This window comes from Paraphaeosphaeria sporulosa (assembly GCF_001642045.1).
Source record: "Paraphaeosphaeria sporulosa strain AP3s5-JAC2a unplaced genomic scaffold CC84scaffold_3, whole genome shotgun sequence".
NCBI lineage: Eukaryota > Fungi > Ascomycota > Dothideomycetes > Pleosporales > Didymosphaeriaceae > Paraphaeosphaeria > Paraphaeosphaeria sporulosa.
Genome location: NW_017253362.1, coordinates 3,161,044 through 3,184,345, shown reverse-complemented (window position 1 = coordinate 3,184,345; position 23,302 = coordinate 3,161,044). Strand labels below are relative to the sequence as shown.

Here is a 23,302-nt window from a genome sequence, read left to right as displayed (position 1 = left end):
GCGGATATCGAATCCGCGCTCTCGGAGACGACGCCGGTAAGAAAGTCGAATCCGCGATACACGAAGGTGAGGCCAGCCCCTACCTACGTGCTTGATTGTCAAATGCACGGCACAAGAGCCTGTCGGTGAACTATTGAGAGAGGATAAACGAGATGGTTAACGGAGACATTTGTTTCTCCCCTTTTCGACCATGTTTGATGAGGCGACTTCAGATCGGATATACCAGGGGTTCGCATTAGAGAGTCGTCACGGTGGCTGGGCTGACAATTGCCAACGGTGTCAGCAGCACGACAAAGGGCCTTGCTGAAGAGTCTAGTACGGATGGCTCCAGGGGCACACGCGGTCAATGCAGGGGAACTTGCACGTCGACTGACGGCGGCAGTACATGATCAGGGGCTGTTGGGGCGTCTATGGACCACAGTAGCCGTGGCAGACAGCCTCTGCTTGACGTCGCGTGTGTGGAAGGGCTAGGATGCTAGCGAGCGCGGTGGCATCTGATTTGCCTTTAAACGACACCATCGACGACTCGCTTTCTTTGACGTTCGGCGCACTGACGGCTGGTATTACACAACGCTGCTAAATCTATGCGCTGCAGTCGCTGCTCGTACAACCAGAGGACCAGCGGAACACAGCGGCAGCCATCTTAAGGTCGCCCCCGAATTCCAGGGCCGGTAGGCGCCGAATCGCCATCGCGGAAGTTTGTAAGCTGCCAGGTCGTACTCGTGCGCGCGCTTTATCGACCAAGCCCTCGAGCGCACCCCTGCCAACTTGTCTCGTCACCCCCACAAGACAACGGGGACTGCCGCCCGCTGCAACTCGCTGCGTGCGCTTGCCGACTTGGGTGCGCCTGTGTGAAAGCGCACGCTGCCGGATTCGACGAGTGCGTCCCAGGCCTTGCGGCAGGATTTTGGCACACGGCCCGCCTACCTTCACCCCCTCGACCCCTTCGCGCCGCAAGGTAGCAGGCCCAAGAGAAGAAGGCCCTGCTCGCGCCACCATCTGCGCGCGGGAGCCACACTGCGAGCCTGCGTCTCGAAACCCCCGGCATGCCATACGTCGTCTCCACTAGCCTCTATGCGTCCTGATCTACTGTACCGTATAACCTAAACATCACCCGGCGTTGCGGAGATTTCTAGCCCGCAGAAGAACCGTACCTCATTACCAACCTCCACGCCCTCGCGCCGTCTTCATCCAGCTTTCTGGACCGGATCCTGACGTGCTACCGGCCAGAGCGCCGTTCGAAGTGCGCTTTTGATTGGTTGCGATCCAGCCCGGCCAGGCGCGACCGACGAGCGACCCCGCTGCCGTTTCGACACCGCCCACATCAAGCTCACCAGCAGTGACCGTACACATTCACAACTCCAACATGCCCGGAGAAACCGGCGGACGGCCGTTACTGCCTCAGACAGCCCAGATGCAGAGCTTTACATTTGCGCCGCCAACTCTGGCACCGCGCGAGAATCAGCGCAGTGAGTCTGATGCTCTGATTCTCCGATGCCTCCGGACAATGGCTAACAGAAGGTCTGCAGATTACGTCTTTGTCGACGAGCATAACAGGCACAAGCGCCTTAAAGGTGCGGCGCAACAGACTTGCGGCCCTCGGCGGGCTAAGGACCACCATCGCTAATAGACACAGTCATGAGAGCCTGTGAAGGCTGTCGGAGGCGCAAGATCAAATGCGATGCCGCGACGACGAATGCATGGCCCTGTGCTGCGTGCATTCGTTTGAAGCTAAACTGCGTACCTCCAACAGTCAGCTACGACAAAGACTACAATGCAAACACCCAGACCTACGAACTCGAAGAAAAGCCGCTAGAATACGCTACTGCGCCTAACCCGCAGCACAACTTCCAGCGCCCACCCGTGATGCCGGGATCCCAAGGACTGTCATCGCACATGACGAGCACCATGGCGACCTCGGTCACTGCACCCTATCAAGACGGAATGCGCATGTATCAAAATGCGCCATATGGCGAACAGCAGCCTCACGATCATATACAGTATGCGTCTCTACCGCAGCAACAGGTTGTACAGCAGAATATGAATTATCCTCCGCAAATGTACTCGGACACACCACCGCCTGCTCCAACAATGACCATGACCCCTCCCGAATCCGAAGGGCAATGGAAGCAAGATCCCAGCTCCAATTTAGCGGACGCTCTAGGCGAGTTGAAGATCGACCACACGGCAGTCGGTGAGCTAGTTCTGCCCTCTGCGATTTCGAGTGCTGACAGAAGCAGCCCCCTGGATCACCAGTCAAAGAAAAACCCTCGCCGAGACACCTGCATTAGAAGATTTTGAGGTCCAACTGCCACCACTGACAACCTTGGACAACACAGTGCGGATACCACCAGAAATGATGCCTTCCGAAGAACAAGCATTGCATTACTTTGATTATTACTTCGACAACGTTCACCCGTACTTTCCTGTGGTCAACAAGACTTCGTTTTATCAACAGTGGCAGGGAGCACGCGAGTCATTGTCACCTCTTATGTTGGAAGCGATCTTTGCCTGTGCATCGCTAATGCTAGGAGATGACACCGAAGGTCACAGATGGTTGGCGCTTGCAGCAAGTCAGTACACCCATTCCAGCACGAGGAAACTACACTAATACTCGGTAGAACATGAAGAAAGCTTCAAAGACGTCCCAAGGCTGAGCACGATGCAAGCTATGCTTCTCCTCTTGAAGGCTCGTGAAGCTTCTCCCAAAAGAGGCTACTTCTGGCGCTCATGGATGACGGTGGTCAATCTTGTTGCTATGGGCAAGGGTCTGGAACTTGATGAACATTACGAGAATCACCAGCTTGGGAAGTCATGCGGATCCAACATCCACGACTGCGTTACGAAGACGCACGTATGGCACATGCTGTTCATATTGGAAGTGATGGTTGGTGGCCCTCAAGGTTAGTACGTTCCCCTTCGTTCCAAACCAATACTAACGCGCACCAGGACGGACCAACTTCCAGGTCGAGCTGGACTCAATTGATTTTGACATGCCACGTCCCATACCCGGCTTGGATCCCTACGAGCTACAGGTCTCTCGTCAATTCACACAGTACGTCCGAGCATTGAAGAATGTGCATTTCACGACCGTAATGCATGGAAAATTGAGGAAAAAGACACCGGATTGGGCTCTTGATCCCGTTTTCGTGGGCCATAACGCAGATTTTCCTGTATGGTTGAGAGAACTACCCGATGACATGCAGATCTCTTATCCACATGATGGCTCTGCTCCCTGGATTCCTTCTCATTTCATCGCCAACATGCATTCCTATCACTATCTGGGCATCATAATGCACTTGCGACCGCAGCTACACGCCATCTCAGATCCGTACGATGGGCTTTGGAAGCAACATATGCTGGCTTGCTACTCAGCAGCGAAAAACCTGTGCAAACTTCAAGAAGCCGTCTTGAAAACTTACGGTCTGCCCGGACTGTTGTGCATGATCAGAGGCATCAGCTTCACGGTTTACGCTATCCTTACTTGTACAATGTTACACCTAGTGAGTACCATCTGCTTATGTCTTGGTTTTGGGCCTAATTGTTGCAGGTCGCTATCACCTGTCCCGACCCAGATCTGAACAACGATGCACGCGAATTTTTCGTCCGCCATATGCGTATATTGGAAGAGTGCACTCCGGCTTGGCCTATGCCTGAAATGCAGCAGCAAGTGAACAATCTTCGCCAGGCATTTTCCGCCGATGTGACAAAGCCTTTTGAGCTCAAGCCGACCTTTCCATTTGGAAGCCCTCAAGTGCATTCGCAATCGAGCCCACCAAGCAATCCGGGCTCTTTCCGATCCCGTCTTCCAAGCCAGCAGTCACCACTGGATCAACCAGGTCAGGTTAACTACCATGCACACCCCATCTCTCCACCGATCTCGGCGTCCGATCACGACACCACGGCTGACTCTCCCGTAGCTCAGTCCCTGGTCATGATGGCTTCTGGACAACGTGCCCCTCAATCGACTACGGGAATGCAAATGCAAGAGACTGTTCCTTGGAACCCACAACGTATCTTTGAGTAGGTCTTGCTACCCAATCACACCAACCCAAGCTAACATGCTCAGTCAATGGAATGTCGCTTTTGGTACGCCTCCAAGCTCGGCGACTCAATCCTCCCCACCGCTAAGACCGCCCCCCACAGGAACAGGCAACAATTACGAATTACGATCTCCTCAGGATGGCACTCCGTCGAATTATCAGATACCTCACGTATCTCCACAAGCGAGCGGTCTTTCGAGCGCCCAATCCCAAGTACCAGCCACGACAACATTCGCTACCCCTACTGCTACCTATGTTACACCGACGATGTGGCAGGAGGTAGTGGCGAGTTCGTTCCAGGACGGCTTGAAGCGTCGATGGGATCATGGGCAAGCCCCGATGATCGATCAGTCCATGTACAAGAGAGCGCGATGATCCCCGCTTGACCACGAGATCAAGCCGCCTATCCACCGTTCTAACATGCTTTGATACCATGCTTCCACGCATGCCCGGCCAATACCGAGAGACATGAGCATGGCAACGCATCCTGTTTCTCCCCGAAATTGCCGAGCCAAGTCTTTCCTCTTCGACCAGTCTCGGACCGAGTGCCTACAGAGATCAAAGAAACTTCAGGCCACAACCATGTGCAGGGCTATACAAGATCTGACCGGTCAGGTCGAGGCCATCCGTCCGGATCAGCGGACTCCTGCCGTCGCCTTCAGGCGCCTCATCACGCTACATGAATAAATCGCTTAGATAATATTTCACTTTATTGGTATATACCCAGGGCGGACTCTTGCCGAAGGAAAAGCGTTCCGGTATTGCCCACTGGTTTGGTCGGCAAATCATGTTGTATACTACTACTCTACAGGCGGCTTTGGTGTTGTAGAGGTCATCGGGACCTTGAGTACAGCGAAGCGCCAATAATAATATCCCGCTAGGCCTTGTTCGTCATTCTGCGTGTACCTTCTACGTTCAATTACTAGCCCTCTCGAAGGTATTTGCATTACATTGTTGGGCGTTGTCCGAACCTAGCCAGCGCATACTGGACGCTCTATTTTCTTCTTCACAGTTAGGCGCAGGCCAGACGAGTCCGCGTGGTGTCGACATTCGTACGGATATCAACATGCCTATTCTGAACAAGGGCAACTGCACGCGGCCGCCTCCGCAAATCCGCAGAATGCGTCACCCAATAGCCGTTCAGACTTTAGGCAAATTTAGTGCAGCGGGTACGCATTATCATCTGCAGAGCTACGCGATACGTGGAAGGACTTGAGGGTGTGTGCACTGAACACCTAATCGTCTTGGTGCACAATTTACACACCCCTACAAGCCACAAACATCACCAACGGCACCAAGTTCACCCGACTTCTGCTGGAGCCCCACCGATGGAACGTGCTACCATTGGCGTGGAAACTGCAAATGACCAGGGTTCAGCGTTCGCGCGTTAATTCGGCCTAATTATGACGATGTGCCTGGAACAGTGATCAAAATGGGTATCATTGGCCATGCGGACGACGTTACAGTATGCGTCATCGGACAGCGAAGATCGTTGGTCGCTTGCGCAAAACAGCCAGGTCTGATTTGCGAGTTCCGAGTAGCATCCGCGGATGGCTGCGATGGCACGTTCCGTAACGGAAGGGGCACAACCTCACAGGGCTGTTCGGCAATCGGGGCACTATCCAGACAGAACTCTTGTCCCGAGGTGCAGCGCCAGGCTGAGTCTTGACATGTGAATCTACTAGGTATGGGACGGGTATCTAGCGTCGAGGCGCAAGGCATGCACTAAGCCAAGGATGCGGGGGGCGCATGGAGGGACTGTGCGTGACGAGCTACAGGGACAGGCCAAGCGTAGCCTCGTAAGCTTGTCTTGGGGTTGGTTCGTGCCTTCTTCTTTGCTTCTTCCCTACTCACGCGCAATTGGCTCTCCGAGCCTCATCATTTGTGCGACCCATCCACCCACCCGGAAGTGGTTCGCCGCGCTTCGCTTGCACTTCCCTCTAATCTCAAAGACGGCCCGAGCACGCTCGTGGCGTTTTGACAGGCATCTACCGGGTCGCGAGCGGCGTTCTAGAGCACGTCTCACGATCGCCTGTCGCGAGGAGGCAGCGAGCGTTAGGATCAGCGATTCCATCCCATGAAGCGCCTCCCGTGACATTCCCGACGTCCTTCACGACTCGAGCGCTTCCTGTCACGGGGCGCGCTTAATCCTTCACGGAGTAATTGCACCGACATCCTTTGACAGCCTGGCAGGCTGTTGGATCGCGGGTAGCGGACCGGAGGCTCATGGGCCCTATGAAGGTCCGATTGTCACTTACTTGCTTGACCGTTCAAATCCTAGCTCAGGTCGCGTGCTTCGCGCGCGGATCGTTGACGTGCTGTTGGGTCGGAGTCGGACCTCGACGTCCAGATTGTCTGTCTGCGAATAGAATCGTTACGTCAGCATCGTGAATATGGAAAGAGGCCGTACAGGCATTGCGGATAATGATCTGGCGGCCTTGCGTCAGCACGCTTCCGCGCATCTGGTACGCATGGGCATTCTGGGAGATTGTGCCACAAGATCGCAACACTCCTGCGTCGCCTGTGCCTGGGTGCCTGAAATTTGACGTGCGTGAAGATGTGCGACTCGCAGCTTGCAGAGTGTCGTTGTCATGTCAAGTTTCATCTAGGTTAGTGCGAGTGGGACACGTGGTGGCTAGTTCGAGCTGGGCACCTCGTGGTGGTGGGACCGGCGACGTCCGGCGTCAGGCAGTGCCGATGCCGGAGAAACGTTAGAGACTGTTACAGCGGTATGTGTTATTGTACGAGACGAGGGCTAAGTTGATTTCGAATGCATGAGGTGCGCCAAGCTGTGAGCGGAGAATTACGGAGGATTGACCTTCTGGCTTGGGATCTGAGCGTGTTTGCTCCCATACGAGTGTGCGTATTAAGTTTTGTGATAAGGGCTGGGATCATGCCCTGGAAGCGTGTATGCAGGGGCTGTTGTGCATTGAGTTCCTATCCACGCGGCAGATTTCCGGAATCCAAGGTTGGATAACCCTGAACGGTGTGAGTAATGGGATTGCCACTTCTCTTTGTTGATGTTCGTTATATGCATCTAGCGCAGGGGAAGGTTCCATGAGTGCTGAAGCCAGCCATCTAATCAGATGCCTTTGTGATTACTCAGTGCTTAGTAGACAAGCAGTGCTTATTAGGGAAATCTTCGCGACCAAAGCCCCCGCAACAGCACTGTATAATTCGATCCGAAGCACCGAGATGTACGTACGCACAAGGCTGATGGCTGCGTTCGCAGGCTCGCTAGATCGGCTTCCTCTAGAAAATCCTCGAACACATAATTCTCCTTGTCGTTTACGGCTTGCAAGATCTCTTTCTCGTGAACGCTTACACGGAGCGAGAGCTGAAGGACCTAGAGCTAGCTAATAGGAAAACGTGACAAACTACGTGACGAACTAGTCAATGCTCGAGTTATCTGCCGAAGATTTTATGATTTATCATAGAGAGCTTTTGCTCAGATTCTGGGAACAGTTACATTCAACATACGCGCGAAGAATTACATGGCGGCTTTGTAGAGATCTGGACTGAAGAGAAGGTAATACCGTGGTTCAACAAGCTCCGGTTAATCTGTAGTGTAGGCGACGAAGACCAGGCAGTGGTGATGCACGGCACGAATATGTGCTCCAATCCATGAATTACAGTCGCCTACTCAGACCTAAGTTGACCTAAAACTATACATGGCACACTCCGTGTACCTCTGCTTCATAAACTTGTCTACTATGATAAGGCTTTTTCTACCTATAACGTTACTATGTGCTATCGATTTCATATTTCAAGAGGGTGTTGTGTCTGGCAATTCATATGAACCGGGTATCGTATTGAAATATCAGGGTCTATGCGACTATTTCCTATCAACATGAACTTTCGCCACGTATGGGATACGTATAACAGCACGTCTATCATCTAGGGAGGTTTAATCCTTACATGTACAACTTACCGTCACAAGAATAGACTGAGTTTCTGCAGAGGCCCACGAAATTGCACTAAATCCAGCGTCACGTGACGTTATGTTCACAGAAGTATCGGTAAGTCTTTAACCTTGCCACCGAACCCCACCATCTCTCAAATAGCTACTCCACTTCAATTAGTTCGAAGCGCGAGCCACACGACCGAGCACACAACGTCAATGGCGCCACGCACAAAAGGATTAGCACCAGAGCTCCTCGGACATATACTCCTTCTCGTCGTCCACGGGGCCCAAAAACTCTGCCTCACGGACCCTACCGCTTATGATGAGGCGGATGCCGATGAAAAATAGCATTATGAGCTTCTTCATGATCTGTACAACATTCGGCTTGTCAGTCGACGCTTTTGCGGTATGTCCAGACAGGCTGCAGCTCGAACACTGGAAAGTACGGTATTCAATTTCTGCTCTGAAAAGAGTATGGCGACCCTGCAGAAGATCTCTTTCCATGGGTCAAAACGCTCCCAGTTACGTGTTCTGTCTACGACAGGGTCGTGGATGGGCAGAACATTTTCCCGCGTTAAAGACCCGATGTGGTTCCCTGAGGCATGGGGCTGGACATTCGATATGGGTTGGTGGGGCGTCCCATCATCACCCAACATCTCACCCCAGCAGCTTTCTGGCATTTCTGGGATCACCTGGATTCCTAACAGGTTGCTTGCGTGACTTGAAGGAATTGAGTTGGGTGTAATACAAAGAATTTGGACTACACTCATACTATTGCCCTCAACTTGGTCATGATATTCCGTTGCACGCAATAGCTCAGAGCAACGTTCGATTTACCATATTGAAGCTTAGCACAAACGGGCTGTGCCCCTCCTCCATCAGTTTCCTCCCTCGACAATCGATAACATGCGCGATGATGAATGCAGAGGCCCTGCATCTGCGGTGCGACTTGCATACCACTGAATTGTACCGTAACGCGGTAATCTTAGTCACACCTATGAAATTCCCCAAGCCGCGTGAGTTGCATTTGTCAGGCGACATCCCGCCCCGCTCCCTAAGTCCATTCGTCAACAAGGTTGAATTGCCGCCGGAGTCGGGAATAGTGGGACTGGATGCTTTGAGCATTGAAACATTCCAGGACGGCATTTAAACTCATTGATGTTGACTTGGTGTTGAGTCGCTATGCACGCGGCGTATCCACGTTTGTATTAGAAATTTGCATAGGCGAATGGCCTGCGTTATCTCGTTGGATCGTGTAAATCCATCCTCACAGTGTTACGGGATATTAGAGCGATGAAGTGCCTACCGCAGGCAATGAGAACTATGCTCACACACCACCTAGATAGACCACACTATATCGAAAAAGCGTTTCCTGATCCCAAATGCAACAGACCCGAAGGGGATACGCCCTCAAAACCCGCACAGAATGCAGGAAGCAAAGCCTTAGAACCCGAAGGATATGATCGTTCGCACGCTAATATCAATCCTTGGTCTGACACCAATTATTATGGGCATTGTAATTGCCCTCAAATCAACTTAGTCAAGACCACGATACGGGCCGTTCCAAGGGACTAAAGATTATCCGTCGCTTACACAGCAATAGCAGGCGAGGTTAGGAATAGCAGCAGTAGCATCATCCTGCCTTCCCTATCTAAGCTACGAACTTACGAAGTAGAACAAGCAAAGAACCTCCCACCACACTCACACACGCAGTGTCATCTTCGTCTCCACTTATCTTCTGCCGGCTAATCGCTCTTCTCGGCTATTTTATTCGTAGTCCTACACGCGCAAGCACAAACGCCACAAGACGCAGGTAGCCGAAAGTGATCCTCGAGGAGCTCGATGTCTCTTGTACGACTTTACGATGGGGGAACGAGTGAGAGAAACCATGTTCCTACAGCAGCTACACTAAGCCAGTGGCGGGAGGCTGGGTGGCTTACGTGATTCGCGCGATCAAATACATGGGGACGCTGAGTACGATTGCAGAGGAGACTGCATCGAACTATTGGACGCGAAGACATCACAGGGACGAAGGGTAGCTAGGATGTATGGTGCAAGGTGAGTAAATCGCCATTCCAATAGCCGGTTAATGTGTCATCTGAATTGAAGCGATCAGCGTCTTCGCACTGGAACTCAATGGACAACGTGAAATCGACGACAATTACTCACACAGGCCATGACTATCCCTCTATTTCCGTTACACTCCAATCGATGAATGGACGGTCCTAGGTAACGAGTACCAACGGTACATCAAACGAAGTCAGTATGCCATTGCCACTGCTATCACGATCAAACTCTCTCGGTGTGCTAGGGACTGTTCGATATTTTGGATGCCCTACTAAATCCTCTTCATGTCGAACGAAGTCCTCCCAAGAGTGACCATCGAAAAAGCAAATAATCATTGAGTGCCAGGACATCACCGACAAGCGGCCCATATCGAGGCTATGCCACCACACAGCCTGTTATCCTCCAGTATGATCGAATCATCACCCGCCCCCTACCGGGGTTGACCATGTTGCTCGCATGTGTCTCCTTCACCATGCAGATCTCGACCTAAGGGCATTCAGACACTTCGCCGTCTATATACAATGGTATCTGGACACACATATCGATGTAGACCCGTTAAGGCCAGCCAGCTTCCTGAAGTGCCCATCCCGCGACCTTCAGGCGACTGTGTGATATTTCCGTAAACGAAACGAGAAACGAGAAGCTACCACCATTGCGACCTACAAAGCCTCCAAACAGATGAACACATCTGCCGGCTTGTCCTTGTGCCGCACCTCGAACCCACCGTGTGCCAAGTGGTCAATTCGCCATCAGAATCGACCCCGAGTCGGAGTACCTCGGGAGAGATATATCCGGGTTGGTGAGTCCGCGTGGTGGATATAGCAAGGCCCGGCAGGTCAAGGGCTCGAGTGTTGCTGTTTCCATACTCGGGTTGAGATGGTTTTTGCTCTACACTCTTCGACTGACGGGTAAAGCTGCTCGAGCTCGGGTTCCGCTTCTTTTCCTCATAGGGTAGCCTCCCGCACCGGCTATGAAGTGTTTCCGGTCCCCTATCGCGTCTGGTGGACGGTGAATATCCTTGACGTGTGCCTTTCGCAAATGTTAGGCTTTCTTTACGGTGCACGCCCGTCTCGATTCCGTGCAATCTTTCAGAGCTTCGCGCTCACATCATACATTCCCTCTCACACAGCAGCTTCCTTCCTCCTCTTCCCACCTTTCACAAACTCCACTGCCCGATGTCTCCTCTCCTCGAACCCCGCGCTCTCCCCTCGATGACCCTCCATCCAACACTTCCGACAATACAGATCGCCATCGCACCCCAGACACCTCAGCGTAGCATCGTCGCTGCAAATGATACACCATGTCTCGATCTCGTCGTCTAACTTCTTCGCAAGGCTGGACTGGATGTTCGTTGGCTTCTTGGCTGGGGAAAAGGACGGGGCAGAGGGAAGACCAAGGGCGTCTGTTTGGGACGAGGGAGAGGAGAGCGCGGCGAGGCGGGCGGTGAGGGCGTCTTCGATGGCTTGGGTGCGGTCGAGGTCGTCTTGTGGAAGGGATGTTGGCGCCGAGGGGAGAGAGAGTTCATTGCTATTCTGAGCCGATGATTTCGGATGGTTGTTCTGATCGTCTGTCTTGTGGTCGCCAGAATCCGAGTCGTTGTCGTCTTCAGGAGGGGGAGAAGGCGGATCGTATTTCTTGCTGATTTCCAGCTCGGCCATAACCCGCGCAATGATATCGTCCGCCTCGTCGTCCTCGCTCCTCTTCTTGCCGGCCTCACCCTCTTCGGCCTGCTCGTCGTCGTGCTCTCCGTCCTGATCTCCTTGTCCAACTTTCACGCCCCCGGTCCCGATTTCAACTTCCACATTCTCCCAGTTCGTCAAACCCTCCTTCTCCTTTTGTTCTTGCCTCCGACTCTTCTGTACCTCTGGAAGTATAGTTTTGATCTCTCTTAGCAGCTTCCCAACATCTTTTTCGTCTTTATGATCTATATCCCAGTCGTCTCGCGGCCCCAGCTCCCCAAGTAACTCCTCCAGACTCCTTTCATCCTCTGTATTCATGTCGCTCCCACCTGCGCCGATACCCTCAGCTATTCCCTCGAGATAGCTTGGCGCACCAGGAGCAATAGCTGGTGCGCCCTTATTTCTCTCCTCTGCCGAACTGCTTGTGCGGGAAGGCCTAGGCGAGCTGGACGGACTCGTGGATCCTAGGCGGGCGAACCGGGCCGCGAGGTCGTCTGACGCATTCGTTTTGAGTGCTGACAAGCTCGAGGAAGCGTTTTCGAAGCTGACACTAGATTTCTTGAGTGCGTTGAGGCGGGCCAGTAGGGCATCGTCGCCGATGGGAGGGTCGGGCATTATTGGTAAGGATGCGGGGATCTCTGCGATGCTGTGATGTCGTGCAGGCGGATTTGAGGCGGTAGAGACAGTAGTGGGAGGTAAGATTTCGCAATTTAAGAAGCAGATAGCGAAAATCTTCGTAGAGAGCGGGTGACAGAGCAAACACGTTAAGAGAAGCTGGGTGGAGAGGTGCGGGTTGCGGAGCTGTCAAGCTTCCAGAAAGCTTAGCTTACGCGAGGCCCAATAGCGGGGGAGGGGCACGCAGCTACCATAGATATGCTACCATCACAGCAGGAAGAATGTTGTTATAGATGATCCCAATGTAGACAGATACTCCGTACGCAATGCTATCAATGACAGGGCCAGTTGCTTCCCTATAATCATACATAACCGCTAATGTGCTTTCTGAGCCACTTTACCATCTCCAAATGAGCCAGAAATACCAGCTCAACACGCATAATGCAACAGTCCCCAAACTCCTTCCAAGTTCCGCCCAGAACAACGCCATCCCTTTCATCTTGCCCGCGCTCTTTTTTGTGCTCACACCCCCCCAAGTCCTGGCCTGGGCTTCTCTTCTTTTCCCTTGATCAGCAGTCTGGACGTGCGGGTACGAGTATATGGATGAGTGTGGAGCTGAGTTTGAAGGAAGGCCGTAGCCTCCGACAGGTGAAACACTGCGTGTGCGAGACTGCATGTTGCGTACTTGAAGGTTGGCGTGGGTGGAAGAAGTCGAAGAATTGGAAGAGTGTGTGGCATCGGAGGGGTTCTGTGCTGCATCTGGTGAATTGAGAGCAGCTTTTTCATATTCAGCGGATGAATTGTTAGTAGGGAGAAGAGGATTTTCTGCAGGTCGTCGTGGTTTTATGACACCGCGAGCGATGAGTGCTGCTCGTATGCAGAGTACGCCCAGGGTCAGGCCGAAGAGTCCTGCATATCGTATGAAGATGCCCAGCTGGTCAGGCATCAGACACAAGTGTGACTGTAGTGTTCTCGATGCATCGCCAGAGAGTGGTTTTCCAAGCTCGTCAACAGGGTTCCACATGCTGACCATGACCATGCCAGGGTGCCGAACACCCATGGCCCACGATAGCGACTTGACCGTGATCTCCTTAATTCCTCCACCGCCGGAAGTATACGCGTGATGGAGAACCTCGCAATAGTCGTGATCGTCTCCGGAAAAGGCGTATCGAATGTCGCCTACCTTGTCCGCAATGTCAACCGTAATCTCGCGGTGAAGCACATTTTGGTACTGATACCCTCCGCTCACCGAGATCGCGTTTCGACGATCATCTTCGAGTGGTTCTTCTCCCTTTCCGACCGGTGTTGGCGGGTACTTTTCTCTCATGGGTCCGCAAGGCGTGCCAGGGAGACGAAACAGCGGTACATGCGAAAGCAGGACGGTAGGAAAGTCGGTAACATCCTCATCCGAATGAGGAATCGCTGCTTTCGCAAGCTCATCCCGCTCCATCACCTTGTGCTCAAATCCAGGGTATGCGTGCAAGCCACGTTGTATCCTCAGCTCCCGTTGTACCAACCTCCGCTTCTGTTTCTTCGAATTGTCCAGAAACTCGGTCGTAGGCTTCCATAAGTTCTCTACCGCCTGTGGGTTCGCCAGTCCCTTGGCACTCAAAGAGACGCTGTCGATGGAAACGAATGTATGGTTTCCCACAATATCAATCCTGTTCCCGTCTCCGAAGTATGCATTGAACCTGTCGCGCACACTCGTGTCTACACCGCGGGCGAATCCCAGGTCGTGATTACCTGGTAGGCTACTTATGAGCTTGCGTCCGGGTTGGCCAGGGCGCGCGTCGAGCCCTCCGTCCCCCCAATGACCGAAGAATATGCGTCCGAAGCGACGATATTCGTTCATCCAGAAGTCGTCACCATACTGTTGCCATTGTTTGTCCGGGTTCTTGTGCGTGTGCGTCGACCACTCCCTCCCACCATCGAAGAGGTCGCCTAGGAAAAAGACTGTGTCTGGGTACAAGACCTCTTGTATGCGTGAGTACGTCCGGCGCAGATATTGATCGACGTATCGAATGGTGAGATCGTTCAACGGCCACGGGCGGCCCGGATATGTGTGAGGATCAATGAGCTGGGGATCGGCGACGAAGACGAGTCTATGTGGGTTTGCGCCGGATTCCTATGCATCATTAGCCTTTGTTACAGTTGATTTGGTGCCTTGTGCGGGTTTGCGCACCCATTGCTCCCACCTCTCCCAGCGACATGCGTCCACGGCGTTCCGAATAGCGCTCCGCTCCCCAAAGTACACCGCAACCCACCACACCACGACCAGCAACCTCACGGCACCCAACAGCCTCCTCAGGCTCCAATCCCCCCTCCTTATTCCAGTCCACCTCTTTTCCAGTTCTGGTTTGACTCGGTATAGTGCGAACGCGCGCGCGACTCGCCATGCCTGGTGCGCCAGGCTTTCCGGCTCGGAATATGCGCCGACGGGCATGCCATACTCGTCGTACGTCGTCATGATTTGTAGGGGTAAGGAACGCGGTGCGAACGCAGCATCTTTTTAGGAAACGAGAAACATGCGAGTTTGTATTGCGCAGTCACAGTGACGGTTTGAAGGCGTAAGCGCAAAGGGGTGCCTGTGTTGAATGTGGGTTCTGGGGTACATGCGTGTGATCGCCGCTAGTATCCGTGTCACAATGCGCACGTGTCGCCCTCGGTGCCCACGCTCTCACGTAAACGTAAATACCACAGGTATCTTGCGAATTCAAACTTCTACGTACATATGGTGCCCAAGCTGTGCTAGGTTAGACTATTGGGACTTCGATTGAGCTTCGCTTTATATCCGGTTTTGATGTGGACACGACAGCCACGCAATTGTGCTCCAAACTGTGAAGTAGTGGTATGGTCATTCAGATGCCGCATTACACAAGCTACAAGTACATGCTAATCGGAAAATCTAACGCCTTTTTACCCCCATTTAGTACTCCAGAGAGATCTTCTGCCCCTTCACTCTGCCGATAACGACCTCCGGCGCGTACTTGGGAATAACCTCGTCGTCGTGCAACATCTCAAACTCCTCTGACGCGTCCTTTCCCATGTGGCTGAAGAGCGCCTGAGGCCCTCCAGGGTGCTCGTCTGTCCAGTTGGTCAGATCCATGACGACACCCTTGACGGCGATCCACAGATCGTCCTTCTTGTTGTGCTTTGCGACCTCCTCGAGTGTGTACTCCTTTTCAGGAACCTCGAACTTCTTGACCTCGTTGGGCTTTGATACCTTGCCAGGATCCTTGGAGTCGCCATCAGACTTCATAACAGGACCTGCTGATAGCTGCTTCTGCTGCGCAATCTTGGAGCTGTCCAATGAAGTGGAAGCACCGGAAGCCGCGCCGTTGCCCCAATCAACAGTGACCTTGCCGGGCTGCGAAGGGTCGATGTGTAGTGAGATTTGTCCAAGTCGCGATACGGCCGAACCACCAGCATTGCTGAGTGCCTGTTGGAAAAGGTATTTCGACGCCGACTCTCCTGCTACGCGACCATAGACAACGCAGCCAAGTAGAGATGAACCACCGAGACGGTTGGCACCGTGGACACCACCAGCCAATTCACCACAGACGAACAGACCATCGAAAGGCTTGCCATTGGCGTCCAAGCACTCTGCCTTGTCGTTGATCTCTATACCACCCATGGTAAAGTGAAGCACGGGCTCCATGAGAGCAACGTGGAAAGTGTCGTTGATGTCGAAGGGCACGTTGTGGAAGTATTTCTTGCCCCACTGATCCTTCTTCTCGCCCTTGGCAATGGCGTTGTAGCTTTGGAACTCCTCCTGGAGCTCCTTGTCACTGACACCAATCTCCTTGGCCAACTCTTTTCCGCTCATCTTCTTCATCAGACCACGGCCGGAGTAATGCCTGGTGTGGAAGTCGAGAACGTTAGATGCCTTGGAGTTGAGCACCAATCGGATGGGCCAAAGGTCTTTCTTCTTCTCTTCCCACATCATGCCGGATACGTAATCGCGGTGACCAAGGTCGTCGCAGAATCGCTTGCCCTTGCTGTTGAGCAGAATTCCACCCTCGCCGCGGAGAGCTAACACCAGAAGTCAGCCAACATCACATTAATCACGAACAGACACTACACACCTTCTGCGGCCAAGAACTTGGTCTTAGCCTTGGGGTCCTTGGGGTCAACCAAACCAGTCGGGTGAACCTGAACCTTGTCCATGTCAATGCCTTGCGCACCGATCGACATCAACATCTTGTGTCCATCACCAGTAGCGTGTGCGCCGTTGGTGGTGGAAAGATCGTAGGTGTCTGGTCTCCACTTCTTTAGTAGAGAGGTTTCTGTGAAATCAGCGGCGTAACCGCCGGTGGCAAGCACAACGGGTCCTTCGATTGTCGTCTCCTCGCCGTTGAAGAGGTATGTGACACCTGTAGCGGTGTTTCCAGTCATGTTGACCTTCTTCACGTTTGCCTTCTTGATGAGCTGAACACGCTCCGGCTCGGCCTCGGCAAGCTCCTCAAATCGCTGCATGAGGGCGTATGTGATGGCCATGCCGGGGAACTTGGCATCGTGACCACGGTGGGTTCTCGGCTGCGAATGGCCACTGTGATGTGTTAGCTTTTGGCCCTCTTCCACTGAGAATTGCTGAACATACCCGAGTCGCGAAACCAGAGTCAGGTCGAGGTTGAAGACGTCCATCAGCCACTCGACGGCAGCGGCGGACTTGTAGGTCAGGACCTTGATGAGATCTGGCCGCGCCTTGTCTCGTGCGGACTTGAGAGTATCATCATAGAACTGCTTGACGCTGTCCGGAATCTTGTGATCGACCTGTGTCCGGGTGAGGGCACCGTTTATACCCGAGGTAGCCTTTGTGGAGTTGCCTCCCATAAAGTCTAGCACCTGTGAGAAATTGCTGCACCCAAAAACAGGATTCCGGACTCACTGTTCTTGTCCAGAAGCACAACATTGCCACCAGACAGGTAGATGGTGTGAGCAGCGCTCAGGCCGGACACTATTGCTTGTTAGCAGCCGCATCGTGGTGGTGCATGCAGAGGATTGCGCGTACAGCCAGCACCAACAACAATGACTCTCTCAGGCATGACGACTGGGTGATGGTCAAGGGGTATAATGCGGAGAGGAGGAAAGCGTGGAGAAAGCGGGAGAAAAGCGCGGAGTCTGGGTCTTTGTATGGGATCTGATGACGGCCTCGATGCACGCTCCGCTCGGCCTCAAACTAAGCGTGAGATGGAAATGCCTCGGCACTTTATGCGGTCTAGCGCTGTCACACGACGAATCAACCCACTCCTGTTTGTACGCGGCCCACGGTGAACCAACTGCCTGTCCTGCGCACCGAGCAACGTATCACCCCAGCGTGGCGGCTCGCGCATGTGAAGCCCCAGCGCTGTCATGTGGGCATCCGCCAGCCCATGCTGAGCCGCCCAAAGTAGCCTCCGGGCCACTCGTCTCGGTGACCTCGGAAGGAAGGCCGAGCTGGGGAATCTGGGGCAGCCCATGCGCCATCTTTCCCAGACCTCTCTGGCATGTGAATATGGGTCAGGTGTCATATCAGTTTGCGCGATCCCCGACGCCAACATCACTCTTGCAATCTGGCTTCTCGCGAACGCCTTTACTCTTTGCTTCTTGTTCAGTGCAAAATATTCACAGAATTGTTCCAATATTCCAACCCTAGCAACTATCCCCGCTCGCTACCGTTAGCCCTCGAACGCCGCGGCGTCTGCTCCGAGCTCGCCTCCATCGGGGACAACAGCGCGGGGACATTGCCAATTCGCAAGCTTTCCAAGCAGTTGAACGTCCGAAACGTGGACTTCTCTCCTGTAATACTTTCAAAGCTCACTCATCAATGCTATTAAATATGCCTAGGTAGAGCCTTTACATTTGATGCTTGCGGCGCACAAGACCTGATCGGTCGATCTTGTACCGAGACTAGAGCCTCAGATTTGGGGAACCAGACCATGGGATATCTCAGGCCGACGTGCCCCTAGAAATTGAAAACTTCAATACTCATGATCCTCTAGGATCAGCGTAGACAACGTGGCGCGGCGTGAAAAATGTTGGAGCCAACGTGGTCAAAGTAACCGGCAAGTTGCGCAAGGATTTCGATAACTCGTATGATTCTGAATCGAATACGTCGAAACCCCAACCCAGCCATGAGATAGTGTATTAGATTTGTCAATCAATGTGCTCCGACATTCTGTGTTTCTCCAGCAACCGTATTGAAGCGACGCTCTTCACCACGCTTGCAGAGTGCTCTAGTACAACCACGGACCATCATCTTTCTCATAGGACCTTGAGAAGATTTTGATAGCCAGCCTTGCGTATGTGTATCCACCGCACATGCTTGACCATACCTATGGTAGGTACACTTAGCATGCCTATCGTATGGTTCTATGCCGACTCCAAATCCCATGGATAGATACCAACGGCAATCCAAGCCAACCAGATCGGATAACCACTAGAAAGAAACGCCAAAAACGAGACAGAAGCCCCTTGTTCCTGAGGACCTACACCATTCCACCCCCCATCCCCGCATCAACCAAAGTATGATGCTCCCCCGACGACCTCGTCTCACTAAACGGCGTATTCGTAAATCACTCATTAAGCCTCTTTATCCTCCCCCGCTCCACCACCATACCAATAATCCCTCTAAACTAGAAGGTCTTCTCCATAGCCTTGACACTTGGCAGCTCGGTTTTCAAATTGCCCGCATGTCAAACCATTAGCAAACCCTCGGTTAGGTCGAGGAAGAAAGAGGTCATTTGACGATATCGTCCTAGTGTGGGAGCAGGGACTACGAGCCTCTGTTGACGGATCTAAAACTGATCCTCCCATTCCCAGCCTCATCGAAATCGTGCCACACTGGCATATCCTCAGCGATGCTCAAGACGAAGTCCGGATTCGCCGTGTGCCAGAGATTCCAACGCCGGGCGAGCGTTTTGTGTCCCACTCGACGGATGAGGAACGCATGGTCCATGTAAGTACCGTCGTGCGTGAAGAGGTCGACCAAAGCTTATTGCTGGGAGCCCGAGGACTATGCTTCTGTCCAGCGTTTGGACAGGATATTGGCGTCCATTGTCGGCGTGATGGTGGATTATGGATGACACTGGAGGTTCTACACCGCGATGATGAACTTGATGCTAGCTACACGCAATTTGCAATTGCGATAAGGCGTCTTTGAAGCAGCGCAGTGCTTATGCTATAGTCTGCAATGGGCTTATGCCCGGTAAATGTATGGCGCCATCGTGTCAGCTACAACCTGTCAGCACCTGCAAGATCTAAGGCGTATGTGGGAGGCCTTCGGCAGTATGATGAGCAGCACGCGAAGTCATGGGGAAGCGATGAGCAGAACAGCAGCCACAATGGACGAAAAGCGCCAGCGCCTCGACATATTCCATCCGGTGTGACGCAATGTACGGATTCAACAAAGTACCGGCTGGACGTCTTCGGCCGCTCACTTTCAGGCAACGGCGACGATTGCCGGATGGGGTTGGGTCTTGACGGCCGAAGACCACATATTCTACGCTGCAGGAAACGGATTGAACAGAGAAACTGAGATTGCTAGATACAGTTCGAACGCACTCGCTCGGAACAAAGAAAATGGTGGTACTAGAGGAGCAAAAGGTATTTTGATGTTTCGGAGACGCCATCTGACCATTTCAAAAAAGATTTCCTATTGAGACAGCTGATGGCGAGGACGCATCTTCTATTATACATCTAATCTCAGAAACCGATCAGCACATTTTTCCCCGCTAAATCCCGGAAGAGAGTACCCACTCCTTAGGCCTTCCTTTATGTGAAAGACTTGGTGAAGCTTGTGGCAACGTCCTTGAGCTTGGCCTCAAGCTCCTTGCTGAGGGCACCTTCCCGGTCGATCTGGGCAAGAAGCTCAGACTCGTTGGATCGGAGGTGGGCAAGGAAGTCAGACTCCCACTGGAGGATCTTGTTGACGGGCACGCTGTCGAGGATACCGTTGACACCGGAGTAGATCAAAGGAACCATCTCGTTAACGGCCATGGGAGAGTACTGCTTCTGCTTGAGGAGCTCAGTCAGACGCTCACCACGGTTGAGAGTCTGCTTGGTGGCAGCATCCAAATCAGAACCGAACTGGGCGAAGGCAGCGACCTCACGGTACTGAGCCAAGAAAAGCTTGAGCGAACCGGCAACTTGCTTCATGGCCTTGAGCTGGGCAGCGGAACCGACACGGGAGACGGAAAGACCGACGTTAATGGCGGGACGGACACCCTTGTAGAAGAGCTCGGCCTCCAAGAAGATCTGGCCGTCGGTGATGGAAATGACGTTGGTGGGAATGTAAGCGGACACATCACCACCCTGGGTCTCAATGATGGGCAGGGCAGTGAGGGAACCACCACCAAGCTTGTCGTTCATCTTGGCAGCACGCTCGAGAAGACGAGAGTGGAGGTAGAAAACGTCACCGGGGTAAGCCTCACGCCCAGGAGGACGACGGAGCAGGAGGGACATTTGACGGTATGCAACGGCCTGCTTGGACAGATCGTCGTAGATGATCAAGGCGTGCTTGCCGTTGTCACGGAACCTGTTGTATTGTTAGGATTTGTAGGATAATGGTGGTGGTGCTCTCGTTCAATGAGAAAGAATTCACGAAGGGGAACATGATGAAAGAGACGGGAAAGAGACACGTACCATTCGCCCATGGAGCATCCAGTGAATGGTGCGATGTACTCTGCGCGATGTCAGCGAACATTCAAGTATACTAGGTATCGTAATGACTTACGCAGGGGAGCAGCCTCGGAGGCAGTGGCGGCAACGATGATGGAGTACTTCATGGCATCGTTCTCCTCAAGGGTCTTGACAAGCTGAGCAACGGTGGAACGCTTCTGACCGACGGCGACGTAGACGCAGTAAAGCTTCTTGGTCTCGTCGTTGGTGTTGTTCCATCGCTTCTGGTTCAGCATGGTGTCGAGAGCGACAGCGGTCTTTCCGGTTTGACGGTCACCGATGATAAGCTCACGCTGTCCACGTCCGATGGGCACCATGGCGTCGACGGACTTGAGACCAGTCTGTACGGGCTGGTTGACGGACTGACGGGGGAGAATACCGGGGGCCTTGAGCTGAGCACGGCGCTTCTCGGTGGACTTGATGGGGCCCTTTCCATCGATGGGGTTACCGAGGGCATCGACGACACGGCCGAGAAGAGCCTCGCCGACGGGAACGTCGACAATCTCTCCCGTACGCTTGACGGTCTCGCCCTCCTTGACCAATCGATCAGAACCGAAGAGCACAACACCGACCTGGCCGGCTTCCAAGTTCATGCACATGCCCTTGACACCGGAGGCGAACCTGTGCTGTTGTCAGTCTTTGGCTCTTGTGGCCTGTGTAGCTGGTTGGACGTACTCGACGAGCTCCTCAGCCTGGACGTTGTTCATGCCGTGGACACGCGCAATACCGTCACTGAACACTCTAAGTCAGCCCCGTTGATCCTGTTTGATGGTCGCGGCCGCTGTCGCGGCGTATAGGCTGCCATACCCGACGGAGAGAACACGTCCGGTCTCGGCGAGACCGGCCTCCTCCTGAACACCACGGATCCTCTGCTCGAGGATGGAGGACACCTCGGTCGGCGAGGCCTTCGCGTCGGAGGCATAGCTGCGGACAGCGCTGTTGTAGAGAGGTGCCGTTGCGCGGGCCTGAAAATTCGTCAGTACTCGGCTCAGCGGGAGCTCCTGTGGAACCAGCGCGGCAGCCCCAATCCATCGACCAAGCTCCAATGCAGCGCCAATGGCATCGAGAATCGGTTCGGGGAGCCGGCGGCGATGGCGAGATGGATTGCGGGCGCAATTGCGGCTGGCGACGATGGACTTACAGAGGTAATCTGGGCCCGGGCAGACACCGCCGCGAGGCGGCTCGACTGGCGGAGAGCTCGCGAGAACATTGTGGATACCTCAAAAGGTTATTGAGGCGGTTCTGCGATCAATTGCTGATGCAGAAGGAGGATGAGCGGAGATGGGTTGAAGGAGATGGAGCTCTGAGGTCGAGGGTGAGAAAAGCCCTTAGGGAAGGAACGCTTGGACCGGTTAGCGGCTGCGACTTTTCCCGATTCATTCCCTGAGCAACCGCGGCGCATCTCCCCAACACCAACTTCAAGTAATATACTATAAATCATGTGTACAATACTCGTAGTCCTGATCTCGATTCCATTGCATATCGATCACGGTAGTTTTCAAGAATCTCGGACCTCTACCCACAGCCAAGCCAGCTGTACACGGGTTTGGAGCTCGCACATGATCTGCGACTACCAACGGAATCTAGATCAGCTTCAGATCATATGCAGTGCCAGGTGAAACGTCTAAGCACACTGTTTTGCACCCAACGAGCAGGTCAGATTCAGACCGTCGGCCTAGCTCTGTGGTAATGCTGGTTGTAATCACTTGGAATGCCCTGCGACAATGCTTTGTTCCCGAGCAAGTTATGCCGACCTCTACGATGACCTTAGCTGGGCTGTCCTCAGATCACTTGATGCAATAAAATGCCCTCATCATGAGATGATAAATTGTCCTAAGTCTAGTGAGTATCTGAAGCACATCCTATCGCTGTGATGATGAATTGTCCTGTGCATACTTGACGGCCAGGACGCATCCCGATTTCTGGCACAGAGGATTATGTCCCCAGATTCAAAGGTTCCAATACACACTTTCCAGAGTACTACCTTTTCCCGGTGCCAAGGTTAGTATCTATATTCAAGAACGTTACCAGTGTTAAGACGCCAGATTCATAGTGTTCCATGCCAATTTAGCATTATATAGACTCAAGTCCTGTCTGATTGCTACTCAAATAGCGATGCACTTCTTCATGTAAAAGCATTGTGTTCTCTGGTCATCGACCTTGGTTTTGCCTCAATTGGCGATGAGGTTATTCGCTTCTTTCCGGTTGTTTCTTCATAGTCCTAATCGAAACATTAAGCTTTGGAAGTGCTCTGGTATAGGTTTGACAGCTGAACATTATCCTAGCTCAGCGGCCTACTCTTAGAATTGGGCGTGTGGACCTGCTTGTCTATTCTT

At 53.1% G+C, this 23,302-nt stretch overlaps 7 protein-coding genes across 7 annotated transcripts; 1 reads left to right on the top strand and 6 right to left on the bottom strand.

Moving 5' to 3' along the window:
* Nucleotides 1–582: 582 nt before the first annotated feature.
* Nucleotides 583–1,053, bottom strand: CC84DRAFT_1174421 (uncharacterized protein; the record flags this gene model as incomplete). The annotated part of the gene is made up of 1 exon (XM_018180094.1): nt 583–1,053. One exon carries the CDS (start codon nt 1,051–1,053, stop codon nt 583–585), a length of 471 nt encoding a protein of 156 aa, XP_018039412.1.
* A 361-nt stretch (nt 1,054–1,414) lies between these two features.
* On the top strand, nt 1,415–4,418 carry CC84DRAFT_1086576 (uncharacterized protein; the record flags this gene model as incomplete). The annotated part of the gene is made up of 8 exons (XM_018174167.1): nt 1,415–1,469; nt 1,530–1,574; nt 1,637–2,194; nt 2,241–2,573; nt 2,622–2,903; nt 2,950–3,503; nt 3,551–4,023; nt 4,070–4,418. The coding sequence occupies 8 exons, from the start codon at nt 1,415–1,417 to the stop codon at nt 4,416–4,418; spliced, it is 2,649 nt and encodes an 882-aa protein (XP_018039411.1).
* Nucleotides 4,419–5,310: 892 nt separating this feature from the next.
* On the bottom strand, nt 5,311–6,459 carry CC84DRAFT_1204231 (uncharacterized protein; the record flags this gene model as incomplete). Its single annotated transcript, XM_018181890.1, has 4 exons — nt 5,311–5,707; nt 5,898–6,151; nt 6,302–6,402; nt 6,454–6,459. The coding sequence occupies 4 exons, from the start codon at nt 6,457–6,459 to the stop codon at nt 5,445–5,447; spliced, it is 624 nt and encodes a 207-aa protein (XP_018039410.1). The 3' UTR covers nt 5,311–5,444.
* A 4,299-nt stretch (nt 6,460–10,758) lies between these two features.
* Nucleotides 10,759–12,573, bottom strand: CC84DRAFT_601265 (uncharacterized protein). The gene has a single exon (XM_018186842.1). It carries the CDS (start codon nt 12,306–12,308, stop codon nt 11,136–11,138), a length of 1,173 nt encoding a protein of 390 aa, XP_018039409.1. The 5' UTR covers nt 12,309–12,573; the 3' UTR covers nt 10,759–11,135.
* Nucleotides 12,574–12,603: 30 nt separating this feature from the next.
* CC84DRAFT_1257772 (uncharacterized protein) lies at nt 12,604–14,909 on the bottom strand. The gene is made up of 2 exons (XM_018184761.1): nt 14,491–14,909; nt 12,604–14,433 (listed from the first exon to the last, which is right to left on the bottom strand). Exons 1-2 carry the CDS (start codon nt 14,773–14,775, stop codon nt 12,706–12,708), a joined length of 2,013 nt encoding a protein of 670 aa, XP_018039408.1. The 5' UTR covers nt 14,776–14,909; the 3' UTR covers nt 12,604–12,705.
* Nucleotides 14,910–15,150: 241 nt separating this feature from the next.
* On the bottom strand, nt 15,151–17,457 carry CC84DRAFT_1204228 (fumarate reductase-like protein). Its single transcript, XM_018181889.1, has 5 exons — nt 17,320–17,457; nt 17,197–17,265; nt 16,909–17,146; nt 16,394–16,857; nt 15,151–16,340 (listed from the first exon to the last, which is right to left on the bottom strand). The coding sequence occupies exons 1-5, from the start codon at nt 17,351–17,353 to the stop codon at nt 15,235–15,237; spliced, it is 1,911 nt and encodes a 636-aa protein (XP_018039407.1). The 5' UTR covers nt 17,354–17,457; the 3' UTR covers nt 15,151–15,234.
* A 2,186-nt stretch (nt 17,458–19,643) lies between these two features.
* Nucleotides 19,644–22,225, bottom strand: CC84DRAFT_1195002 (ATP synthase F1, alpha subunit). Its single transcript, XM_018181381.1, has 6 exons — nt 22,108–22,225; nt 21,774–21,931; nt 21,642–21,698; nt 21,022–21,587; nt 20,931–20,970; nt 19,644–20,823 (listed from the first exon to the last, which is right to left on the bottom strand). The coding sequence occupies exons 1-6, from the start codon at nt 22,174–22,176 to the stop codon at nt 20,061–20,063; spliced, it is 1,653 nt and encodes a 550-aa protein (XP_018039406.1). The 5' UTR covers nt 22,177–22,225; the 3' UTR covers nt 19,644–20,060.
* Between the last annotated feature and the right edge of the window lie 1,077 nt (nt 22,226–23,302).